This window comes from Pinus tabuliformis, chromosome 6 (genome assembly GCF_031772625.1).
Source record: "Pinus tabuliformis cultivar Carrire ecotype Pingquan chromosome 6, CPIR1, whole genome shotgun sequence".
In the NCBI taxonomy this organism is placed as follows: Eukaryota; Viridiplantae; Streptophyta; class Pinopsida; order Pinales; family Pinaceae; genus Pinus; species Pinus tabuliformis.
In genome coordinates, this window is record NC_142292.1 from 337,498,249 (window position 1) to 337,511,172 (window position 12,924).

The following is a 12,924-nucleotide window of genomic DNA, read 5'->3' on the forward strand; positions in this document are numbered from 1 at the left end:
TCGCTTCCCGGTTATCTTTCGGGCACGGGGGACGTCGTTGTTTACTTTGCGCTTGCGGGTTCTGACTACTCCGAGGGTTTCTTGATTGTTGGAATATACTTTGGGCGACTTTTCTTGGCGTCGGACCCAAGCTGGGTCGATCCGTGGCCCGACGCTTCGCCCACGAGGAGTACACCATAACCATTCTTTCACGCGATCTAGATAAGTTGTCGTGCTTCGCTGACGAGATTGCAAGGTAGCAAAAGGCGCAGGTTTTTGCCATCGGAGTTGTCTGCACTTCATTTGGCGGATGTCGTTTTTTTTCCGTCATCAAAAATGGTGCACGGAGACTAAAAACATCGCTGCTATACTCATGACAGAAGAGAGATCCATCACCTGCTGTTGCTGATCCAGAGACAGATCATCGACCTCCATGCCCCCAATTTTATTCACAGGATTATCAAATTCCTGCGAGAGCACTCGCACGATGGTAAATTTCATCCGGCTCACGGTTTTTTTTTATGCTCTGGACAGCGTGTACTCTGGAAGGTTTCTTCGCATTGGCAGGACATCCAGGGTTGGAATCCGGAGAAACAGAAGGCGGTGCACGATATTTCGAGGTGGTTCCAGTTTTCCGTCGCCATCGTATGCACCAGCACCAGCACCAACATCAGCACGTCCACCCAAATATTTTTTTCAGAAGTCGGCAATTGGACGTGTATTTTCAGTGCATGCAAATGCATGTTTATGCAGGCGTAATTATTGAGCGTAGGGAATTTTTTCACTTGTCAGATTTTGTCCGGATCAGCCAGCATCTGCATTGAAATCTGTGCCGGACTCCTTTGTTGTTTTCTGTGTCTTGGGAAACGTACAGATGGCCTCGCTAACCAACCTGATGTTGGAAGGCAGTCAACGCTTTAATGGCACCAATAATAACATCTGGAAATAGAGAATGTTGGCCATTTTTTAATATAGGCGTCTTAACCAGCTCGTTTTGGGCAAAGAGCTCTGTCCTGGTACACTTGGTGCAGATCAAGATAAGTTTGATGATCGAAATTGAGAGGCTGTTATGCTTCTCAAACTCTCTGCGATTGATGATCAGTTACCACAGATTCCTTCCGGCAAGATAGCTGCCGAAATCTAGCAACATTTGAAGGAATTACACGAGACATCCGACAAGAGCAGAGCTTTCTTTCTAAAAAATCAGTTGTTCTCCATCATAATTGATGAACGAATGTCTTTACAGGAACATCTTAACAAGATTAAAGACATTCGAGATCAACTTGAAGCCATTGGTCAGACCATGGAGGAAGAAAATATGGTAGTCATCACTCTGAAAAGTCTACCAAAACCTTATGAGCACTTCATAGAAACACTCAACATTACCTCCACTAATGTTGATCTGAAGTTTCCGGAGTTATGCACCAAACTCCTGCAGCAGGATCATTGGAAACAGCAGTTTGGTAGTGGTGCTTCATCAGCCTCCTCAGAAAATGCTTTTGCTGCCAAATATCAGTCCTCTCAGTCCTTTCAGCAGAAAGGTTCTTCTCAGCCTTCTGATCCTGCTAAGAAGAAAAATGTGCAGTGTAATTACTGTCACAAGTTCGGCCACATGAAGAAAGATTGCCGACAGAGGATTGCTTCTGAACAGAAGAAGCAGGGAGGGTCTTATCAGAAAGCGAATGTTGCAGAACATTCTAAGCAGAAGGAATCTGCCTTTTACGCCTTTATGGCTAAGAGGTCCTCAGATCATGCCTCGTCTTCTGCCTGGTACATTGACTCTAGTGCATCACGTCATTTCTCTCACAGGCGTGACTGATTTACTGACTTCTCATCTTTCAGTGATTCCATGGTATTCGGCAGAGGTGAGGAGTACACAGTGGTTGGCAGAGGTACAGTTCAGATCCAGTCTAATGGGCATACACTCATCTTCCTGAATGTGTACTATGTTCCTAGTACGGAAATTAATCTGTTGTCTGTCAACAAGATTATGAGGAACTCTCCTCAACTCGATGTGGTGTTTAGTGCACACAAGTGCTCCATTATTGACAGCGATACTCGTCTTACGGTTGCTGTTGGCCTAGAGGATCATGGTCTATACAGGCTTCTTGACATTGGTGATTCTCCAGAAGTGGCTCTAGCAGCTTGTGTTTCTCCCATCAGCACTCTGTGGCATCAGAGATATGGGCATCTAAACATTCAGTATCTCTCTCAGCTATCACGGGAGGGACTTGTGTCAGGGTTACCTGATATTCAGACTCAACAGTTGGGAGTGTGCAGTCCCTGTCAAGCTGGCAAGCAACATCAGTATTCATTCAAGGATGGAGAATCTCGGCGCACATCTAAGGTACTCTAGTTAATTCATGCTGATATTTGTGGTCCTATGAATACATCTTCAGTTACTGGTTGCAAATATTTTTTGCTTATTGTAGATGATTTCAGTAGAAAGATGTGGGTGTACTTTCTAAAACATAAATATGATGTATTTAGTATCTTTCAAAAGTTTAAGTCCTTAGTTGAAAAAGAGTCTGGCTGTAATATCATAACTTAAGACAGATAGCGGGGGGGAATTTTGTTCTTCTGCTTTCGCCAACTTCTGTGATACCCATGGCATCAAACGCCAGTTAACTACACCCTATACACCCCTCAGTAGAACAGTGTTGTCGAACGTCGCAGCCGTACGGTTGTTGAAATGGCTCGTTCCATGTTACAACACAGGAGTGTTCCGAACAAATTTTGGGTTGAAGCAGTGTTTACTGCTGTCTATCTTCTTAATCGATCACCTACTCAGGTTGTTAAGGGGAAGACTCCAGAAGAGGTTTGGTCTAGCCATAAGCCTAAGATCAGTCATGTCAAAGTGTTTGGCTCGATTGCATATGTTTGGATTCCAGCTACTAAGCGCTCTAAGTTGGATTCCAAAAGCCAGAAACTCATGATGACAGGGTACAGTGATCACCACAAGGCCTATAGGCTGATAGATCTGGACACTGATCGTCTTATCTTTAGTCAGGATGTAGTATTTGATGAAGACAGAGGGTTCTTTCAGTCCCCTCCTTCTGAGCAGTGTTCTAAGGATCAGCCTCACAGTGTTCTTCTTCCATTAGGTCCACATAATGGAAGGGATGATGCAGCATCAGTATTTGATGATGCAATACCTGAGTTCCCTCCAGAAAATAATCCTTCTCTCGTTGCTCTTGTTATTCCTGAGCCTTTTCTACCTACTTCAGATATTGGTTCTTCTACTCTCCGGCCTAAATGGTGGGCTAAAACTATTGGTGATCTCCGGGATAATGAGCTCCTTGAAGGTAGAACTTCCAGAAATAAGAGCAAACAACAACCTACAGTAAATTTTGCTCTTATGGCTAACCTACACAGTGTTTTTGAGCCTCAAACCTATTCCGAGGCTAAGGGTATACCTAAGTGGGAACAGGCTATGGAAGCTGAATTCCAGAGTCTTCAGAAGAATCACACTTGGACCCTTTCTGATCTTCCTATAGGGAAGAAGCCCATTAGCTGCAAATGGGTGTATAAAGTGAAATACAAAGCTGATGGAACCCTAGACAAGTATAAGGCTCGCCTTGTTGCTCGAGGGTTCTCACATAAGGAAGGGATAGACTATGAGGAGACCTTTGCTCCTACAGCCAAGATGAGTACCATATGGTTCATCCTTGCCTTAGCAACTCAGTTCAGTTGGAAAGTCTATCAGATGGATGTAAAGAGTGCTTTTCTAAATGGTGACTTACAGGAAGAAGTCTACATGATGCAGCCTCCAGGATTCAAGGTTGAGAACAGAAAGTCTATAGATTAGTCAAAGCACTCTATGGTCTGAAACAAGCTCCTCGGGCTTGGTATATGAAAATTGATAAATACCTCACAGATCATGGCTTTCAGCGGAGTCCATCTGATGCAAACCTGTATATCAAACATACTGGTGATGATATTCTGTTTGTAGTTGCCTATGTAGATGACCTTATCATGACTGGCAGTTCAGCACCTTTGATCCATGGGATCAAACAGGATTTGTGCAGCACTTTTGATATGACAGAGTTGGGACTTCTTCATTACTGTTTGGGGGTTCAAGTCTGGCAGACTGAGAACAACATCTTTCTCTCTCAATCCAAGTATGCCAGAAGTCTTGTGGATAGGTTCAGAATGCAGGATTGCAAACCTGCAACGACTCCTATGGAACCAGGGCTCAAACTTTCAGCTCAGTCATCCTCACCACTTGTGGATGAATCTTTATTCAAGTAATTAGTGGGCAGCCTCATCTACCTTACTGCCACTAGACCTAATATCAGTTTTGCAGTGAGCTACATTTCACGCTTCATGTCAGCTCCTAAGGCTGATCATTGGATAGCAGCGAAGCGTGTGCTGCGTTATGTGAGTGGCACTCCTGATTATGGACTTCTGTACACTCGGAGTTCAAATCCTACACTCAGTGGTTATACAGATTCTGACTGGGCAGGTTCGGTTGATGACCATAAATCTACAGTTGGGTATGTGTTTAGTCTGGGATCCAGTGCTGTCACATGGACTAGTAAGAAGCAACAGGCAGTGGCTCTCTCCTCGACAAAAGCAGAGTATCGAGGAGCAGTTAAGGCATCTTGTGAGGCAGTTTGGCTTCGAAGTATGCTTGCGGATATGCATGTTTCCTAGGCAGGGCCTACTCCTTTGTTCTGTGATAATCAAGGAGTGCTCAAACTCGTCAAGAATCCAATCTTCCATGAACGAACAAAGCATGTGGAAACCCAGTGTCACTACATTCGACAGCTTGTTGAAGACGGATCCATTCAGTTGCTATATGTTCCCACAACGGAGCAGCGAGCAGACATTTTCACCAAGCCCCTTGGTCCTGATAAGTTTGTAAAATTCAGAGGGTCTATAGGTGTTGTAAATAGATTGAGCATTAAGGGAGGGTATTAGAATAATGCTATTTTAGTGTTTAATGCTCATTCGGATAAGATCATCTGTGATCTTATTAGCAGTTTCTTCTTAGAAACTTCTTGTTTCTATTTCTTAGTAGAAACTTGTTGTTTCTATTTCTGTAAATACATTTGTATTATTTATTGAGCTTCATTGCTCATTGTAAATTAATTCAATCCATTCATTAATTAATTCTTGTTATTTACTTTTGTCACATTCATGATGCTAGGATTTTCGCTATACTAGGCTAAAATTTATTGTTTTTCTCATGCGAAATTGTGGAAACTTGATCTTTTATAGCGTTGCATCATGTCACGGGCCATGTATGAATGGGTGAATATTCCTAGAGATGATTTATGTTAAATACATCTCGATAAGTCATCATTTATTGCAAACCGAAGTATAAAGTCCTTGCAGCAGTTGTACTCATGCTCTAAATGCCATGCGAAGTTGTTGAAGGCCTCATTGATTAGGTGAATTCTTCCCAAACCCTAAATTCTCCTTGACTCCATCTCTCCCAAAGGACAAGGTACTAATCCTCTATCGGTGATCATTTTCAATGCTTATTCTTTTCACCTCCCTCTTTTTCTAGGCCTAGCCTACATACGTCACCTAGGGCATCAATTATCTCACAATATAGCCATCCAAACACCTCGAATTTTGGTCCACAACTGCGCTGAGGTTCGCTCTATAGACCCTCCAAATTTGAAGCAAATCTGACGATGGGATCAATGTTTTAAAACTCCGACTCCGACTCCGACTCGGCCGAGGGTCGACTCCGACTCCGACTCCGACTCGGCCGAGGGTCGACTCCGACTCCGACTCCGACTCCGACTCGGTATCGACTCGGCCGGCTCGATTTCAATGACTCGGTCGTTGTAAAAAATACATTAAATATTTATTTTTTATAAAAACACATAATTTTAAAGATTTTCATTCATGTTTCCAAACACACAGCATTAGAATATAGATAGAAGACAACATATTATCAAAGTAGGCTCATGAATATATCCATTATATCAAAATGGCACCCAGTGCATTGTCCAATACATACACGATGATGATATAGAGATCAAAACAAAAACAAATAACCAAGGAGGCTATAAATGGCCTCTACAACAGAACTCTGTGACCAGTACTACTGGCTACTGCTAGAGTTGCCAACATCATCTGGCTCAGTGTTACTTGGGAGCGGGAGCGAAAGTGGGGAGCAAGAGCGAAAACGGGAGCTGGAGCGACATTTTCAGAAGCTCCTGGTTTGGGAGCGAATCCTGGAGAAGTTCGACAACCAATGTCACTAACATCAAGGTACAAAGAGGGATTGGTGCTCTTGGTTAAATACGAGTTCCATACCCTAATACAGGACAAAATTCAATGGAAACATTGCAATCCTCCAATCCTGAAATCCTGAAAATCTGATAAGTCTGCTGAATTTTGAATGAAATCTAAAATTCTACTTTCTCCATATGAAATCCAATGAGGCCGGAACCACTCTCAAACATCCTGAGTCATTTCATGGTAATGTTAAAAATTTAAGTAAAAGGATGAAAATGAAGATTAAGGAGAATGTCACTTTTACTTTAAGAATTTAACATTACCATGAAATTTGAATAGCATATCAATACTAGGAGAGGTGAATGGACCCCAAATAGCACTTAACCAATTTAGAAAACACCTTGGAGTCCCCAACAATCAGCTAAATGTTAAAAAGTTAAAAAAAAATTAGAAAAATCGTTGTTTTTTGTGGGGACTGGCTAGATTTAATGACTCGGCCGAGTAGATGTGGAAACGGCCGGGTTGACCGAGTCATGATTGACTCGGCCGAGTCATGCAATAACTCGGCTGAGTCAGTCATGACTTGGCCTACCGAACTGGTTTTTCTGCCGAGCCATAAAATTCTTCAATGACTCGGATCAACTCGGCCGTTTCGGATTCGATTCGGCCGAATTTTAAAACTATGGATGGGTTCTCGAGATATAGTAAGCCCTAGCTCAAGGACCATTTCTTGCCCTAGTTTTCCCTTGGCTAGTGTCCTCATTAGGATCATTGAATTCAAACCTCAAAGAAAATTTGTCCTTTGATCCTCTTCTCCTCCCTAATTAGGTCAAGCCCCTCATTGGGTGATCAACTCCATACCCTTGACCTAATTTTGGGTCTGCTTGGTCCCGTGTGGTCCCACAACCTATTGACGCCAATTCCACAAAGATCACACAAAGACCAATTCTCCATAAGGATTTTCAGGCCTAGGAATCATCTTTTCTAGATATATTCCCAAACCCTAGCCTCAAGAATCCTCTTAGCCCTTCCTAGAGAGCATATCACCTTGCTTCCCGAGCAAGAAAGCCATATAATTGAGTCTCTCTTGTGAATAGGCCTTAGGAATCACTCCTTGCCCTCTTATTGTTCCATTCATCTAGTGATTCCCCTTTATATTGGGTCTCCTCCCATCGGTGAAAGTCCATAAAGAGTAGGGAGTTTTAGCTGAGGTGACAGTGGGCTATTGCTCCATTGTTGCCCTTGACCTAATAGTTGCTCTATAGGATCCCCTCCTAGGACCCCTGCTGGTTTGAGCAGTAATAGATCCCACATTATACAGGCAATTGATAGGTTCTTTGATGTATTTGGTCAACAACATACCAGAGATATATTTTGTACAAAATGCCTTGAGTCAATTCATGGTGAAGTTGAGGGAGGAGCATTGAATAGCAGCAAAACATGTGCTCAGTTATTTGAAGGGCACAGCGAAGTATGGTCCGAAATATCTTGGAAATGGTGAGGTGAAGTTGCAGGGGTATATAGACTCGGATTGGGTAGGAGGTGCAATAGACAGGAAGAGTACCTCGGGGTGTTGTTTTAGTTTGGGATAAGCGATGATATCCTAGTTCAGCAGCAAGCAAACTTCCGTGGAACTTAGCTCAACAAAAGAGGAGTATATTACAGTGAATTTTGAGGCCATTTGGATTTGCAAGTCACTTACAGGTTTAATTGATCAGAAATTGGATCCAACAATTATCTATTGTGAGAACTGGAGTTGTATCAAACTCACTGAGAATTCACTGTTCCATGGCAAGTAGAAGCACATAGAGATCAAATATCACTTCATTCAAGAGAAGATTCATAAGGGAGCAGTGAAGCTTCAGTATGTATCCACAAATCATCTTGGCAAAAAGAAAATTTGAAGCATTTTGAGGCAAATTTGGATTGGTGCAGAATTCCTTCCTCACTAAGAGGGAGTATTGAGAATTATAGCTTGGATAAGTATTTCCGCATATGTTCAGTGTCAACATGCTGATACAAGAAGTAATTCAAGAAATTATCAAAAATGTTATTCTCGAAAACTAATTCTAATTTTAGAAAATTAATTATATTTTTGTAATTCACTTAAGTAAAAATGTGAGAATCTTATTTTTAGCAGTAAAGTCTAAAATTGTACTTAGACTAGGAGTAATCTTAAAAATAGATTTTCTACTAAAACTATGAAGACAGGGGAAGGCTGAGGCCATTACACACTGCAGCAGTTGAGCAAGAGAGAAAGCAGGCACTCAGGAAAAAGGAATTCTTAGACGAGCACGGACAGTGGTCCGTACAATCTCATACAGTTTTATGGACAGGCCCATACATGTCCATACAATCATATGGGCAAACCATACAAGCTATCCTGCAGGTAGTACAGCCATTTTCCGATGTTTCTCGGTTTCTCAAAAGGCTGTACAAGCTCAGTTAGAGCATTCTTTTGGTATACATGCACGTTGTTTTTTTGGGCAATGTGTGGAGGTTTCCTTATAAGTTTTGTAAATTTTTTATGGAATGAAAAGCTGATTTGATGTAATTATCTGTGTGAGAAATTAATATTTATTCTTCCACTGTATTTTCCAGCTCTGTATATGATTGATGCATGTTCAGATTTTTATTTATGTTATTGAGTCAATTCAAGATCTGATTTATTTAATAAAGAAGCATAGGACAGCAGTCCTCTACGATTTGGAAAATTTACAATAATGTATTATTATTTTCATGGTGAAGACAAATATAGAGCAAGAAGAGAAAAGGGAAAGCAAGCTTACCTACGCATGCGGCCAAAAAATCGGGCTCTTTCTGTGACACCTATGGAACCTCTAGCATCTAAAATGTTGAAAGCATGAGAAGTCTTGAGAACATGGTCATACCTATCACATTAGGCAAAACAGGAAGTATCATTGATAATAAATTCACAAATTGTACTAAACCTACATAGCATATCAAAATAAGAGAAGGAAAAGACTCTTTTCTACGCATACGCAGGAATTGCAAGCCCCTTCAACAGTAGTGCACGTGCTTCTGCATCAAAAAGTTCAAAATGCTGTTTAACTTGTTCTACATTTGCAAACTCCAAATTATATGCACTCATTTCCTTCCTGCAAGATAAAAAAGAAACAGAATCACCATAGTTGTTACTCCTAGTCAGGAATATGCAAAGACATTGTATTTCAATGATCTTAGCTTAAATCTTCCAGAAAAATCAACAAACTTGGATAAGAAATGCCCTGAACAAAAACATTATAAAATAAAAACATGTATGTTTACAATATAGACACAACCAACTAAATAACAATATCCATAAGATATACCAAAATGCCTCATATCAAATTATATAACATTTAAATCACTTAATTAGGGGCTAAAAGTGTAGAATAATATGTATATGCTTACACATTGTTTGAGATATTGTCCCCAGAAACAATTCATCTTCGAGATCTAGAATCATTGCAATTGATCAAACCTTGAAAAGTTGCATGTGAAATTCATTATACACACTAATGACACTGCCAGGTGAGAAAGGAAATTGGAGGAGCACTTTTACAAAATCACTTGGAAGAATGAGTTTAAATGAACACAAAAATAAAATCCTTGCTGCTGGCATTGATGAGTACAAGCGAAAGTGAAGGAACATTTGACAAAATCACATAGAAGAATGAATTTAAATGAATACAGACCTAAATTCCAAGGCAAAGAAACATTGATAGAATCACGACTATGCTCTATTACTTCAAAACTATGCCCAAAACATTTTGTCAAGTTTGCCTAAACAACAATGGTAATTTAGGAAATTTTTGCAAATATGGTTATAGAATGTGTTTATCAACTCTAAGTTTGTAACCACAACAAACATTCAAGGCTCATCCATCTTTTACAGCCCAAGCACGATAAGTTAAACCAATGCTTGAAAGGAAAAGTCCTAGAAAGTAATCACAACCTAGGGAAGTTAAAAATAAGGGTTAGAGTTACTTATAATGACCAGAGGACACTCAACAACAAGAAAAGTAATAACCAGATATCAAAGCATTGGAAAGTTCAACCCTGAGTGTTAATCAATATGAAAAACTGAAAACGGGAAATGGCTGAAAATGGGTTTCGATAAATCAGTACAGTAAAGGGTCCAAAAGTACCGGAAACCTTGGGTAATCTTGTAGGAAATGTCACAAATAGAGAAACAGTAGGAAACAATTTGTAGAACCAGGGTCAAAATATTTCATACAAAATCTGTGAAATTTCCATGATTGCAATTATTGGATATTTATCTTCTAAATGATTGCAGTTTATTTGTCAACTGTAAATTAATATTATGGAAAACAACAATAAATTCACAATGGAAATCTTCACCAATAAAAGTCGTTGCGGAATATAAAAACTGGAACTAAGAAATATGCACACACACAATAAAATTGACACCGTTGTACAAATGTCCCTAGAAAAATCCCGAAGGGAAAACCAGTGCACCAAATGAGGGTTTTATTATTATTCAGCAATTCAAGAGTACAATGATCTGCTTGCCTTTCTGGGAAAGCTCCGGCAATCTCTACTGGAAAAATATATTGGAGACACCTTGTCTCCTTCTGCAATCGATCTGGCTGGAAATGTGCACTGCTGCTTTGCATAAATTCGTACAGCCCCAAAATCACATTCTTGCAAGTCTTCCTGCCTCTGAAACCCACTCGCTTTGCCTCTGGGACACTAATCTAGCAACTGGAAACTGCAATTTGTCTTCTCCAACAACTTGCATTGGAATATCTAGCTACTCGCACTAGTTGTAGCGGCCTCCTTTGCAGATGAATTCAGTCTCCTCTTCCTATCTCTCGGACATTGGAAAACACTAAGGAAAATTCCTCGGAACTCCTACTCCCAAATCTCTGTTGAAACACTTGCCCTTGATGCTTCCCTAGCTTCAACTACGCCCTTGTTAAATACCAGCAACTGCGTAGTCGAACTGCTCACCATACAACTAATGTCTTCTCCAAGCCCTTCAACCTACTCTTATAATCTCTAGTTGGAGTCTCAACGGCCACGATCACATCTCAACCAATGGCTAAGATCATCTTGACTTCATCAATAGAAGCCTCTAGAGCAAAATCGAACTTCTTCAATTAATTCTCTTTAATTAACCAATTTTCCTAAGTTAATTTAGGAAATATTTAAATTATTTGCTAATTAATTTAATTGAGGCATCTCCAAGTCTTTTCTAGTGAAATCTTTTCTGGGTTTTTGAGATCTCATGTTCCTTAGCATCTTAGACATCATAGAGACCAGAACACCTATTCGTTGCTACCAAAAACTAACACTCCCACTTAGCAAGAAAGGCATTTTCTCCACTATTCTCATTTGCTCTCTGAAGTAGAGAAACTTTACCCTCCCCAAAGCCTTCGTGAGTATCTCAGCCACCTGCTGCTCTGTGGGAACATGTTGTAGCCGAACTGATCCACACTGCACACAATATTTGATGAAGCAATATCGTATGTTGATATGCTTCGACCTATCATGGAACACTAGATTCTCAAAGAGTCTGATGCAACTTTGATTATCGCAGTAGATATTGGTCGCCTCCATCTGTTGAGCGAACGAACTCACTAGTAGCTTCCGAAGCCAAATGACTTCGCATGTTGCCATGCTAGCTTCCATGTATTCTGCCTCTGCAAAACTCAGTGCCACGGACTTTTGCTTCCTGGTTCACCAAGATACAACCCCCGATCCAATGTTGAAGCGACACCATGGCATGTTTTTCCGATCTACTGAACTGTCTGCCCAATCTGCATCTTATAACCACATAACTTGACACCATCACCTCAAGTATACCTCAACCCATACTCGAATGTGTCACACAAGTACCTCAAAATATGTCTCACCAATGTCCAATGCACCCTCTTAGGTCCCACCATAAACTCACTGAGAGTGCTGACTGCGAAATAGATGCCTGGCCTAGTGTTGACCAGATACATGAGTGAACCGATGAGTTGTCTATACAAGGTTGAGTCAACATCCCCATCCTTCGATGCATCTATCTTCCTCCAGTTAGTAATCATAGGTGTGGGCATAGGTCTACAATCCTGCATCCTAAACCTCTTCAGGATCTCTGTAGTATATCTCCCTTGACCAACGAAGATCTCCCCGTCCCTTTGCCATACCTCCAGGCTTAGGAAGTAATGCATCAGCCCCAAATTCTTCATATCAAATTCTACAGCCAGGTTTCCCTTGCAGTCCTTTATGAACCCTAATGACCCTGTCAGAAAGAGGTCATCCAACAATGCATAACATCACACATAGTGCACAAGAGATTTTTACATGGAAACTCAAACAGGAGAAAACCACGGAATGCTTTTAATATATTTCTCAAAGATTACATCAATAGGAAGCACCAGCTTCCAACATTCTCTAGCAACAACTGGAAGGAGACACCAACCCCATGTTTTTATCAACTCCAAATGAAAGGATGCACCAACACCCTGCAAGCATCAACTTGTTGCCCTAGCACCAACCTACCACCCTGAAGTGTTCTCGAGCTTCAACCTGAAGGAGACTTCAATCTCCACCTTGCACCACCCTGCAACCCTTAAGAAAGAAAGATAAATGAATATGATAGATCACATTGGTCACCCTGCTCAGTCACTGCACTTCATAACAATTGCTCAACAATAACACTATCAAAGTCCTCGCAGTATTGATCTTACAATTGAGATCAGTATCAATAGAGAACATCAACATAAAAGTCTT

The 12,924-nt window shown here is 40.8% G+C and overlaps 1 protein-coding gene across 8 annotated transcripts in view; it reads right to left on the minus strand.

Moving 5' to 3' along the window:
* The window catches only part of EDD1 (glycine-tRNA ligase), a 508,476-nt gene that overhangs the window by 444,463 nt on the left and 51,089 nt on the right, over window positions 1-12,924 (minus strand). For all 8 annotated transcript variants that reach the window (XR_016256845.1, XM_089415669.1, XM_089415674.1 and 5 more), the window contains exons 10-11: window positions 9,180-9,296; window positions 8,967-9,068 (exon numbers count right to left, since the gene is read on the minus strand). Coding sequence is in view for 7 of the 8 variants with exons in the window: in XM_089415669.1 (XP_089271795.1) it covers window positions 8,967-9,068; window positions 9,180-9,296 (219 nt within the window). In the remaining variant the exon portion in view is untranslated. The remainder of the gene's footprint in view (window positions 1-8,966; window positions 9,069-9,179; window positions 9,297-12,924) is intronic.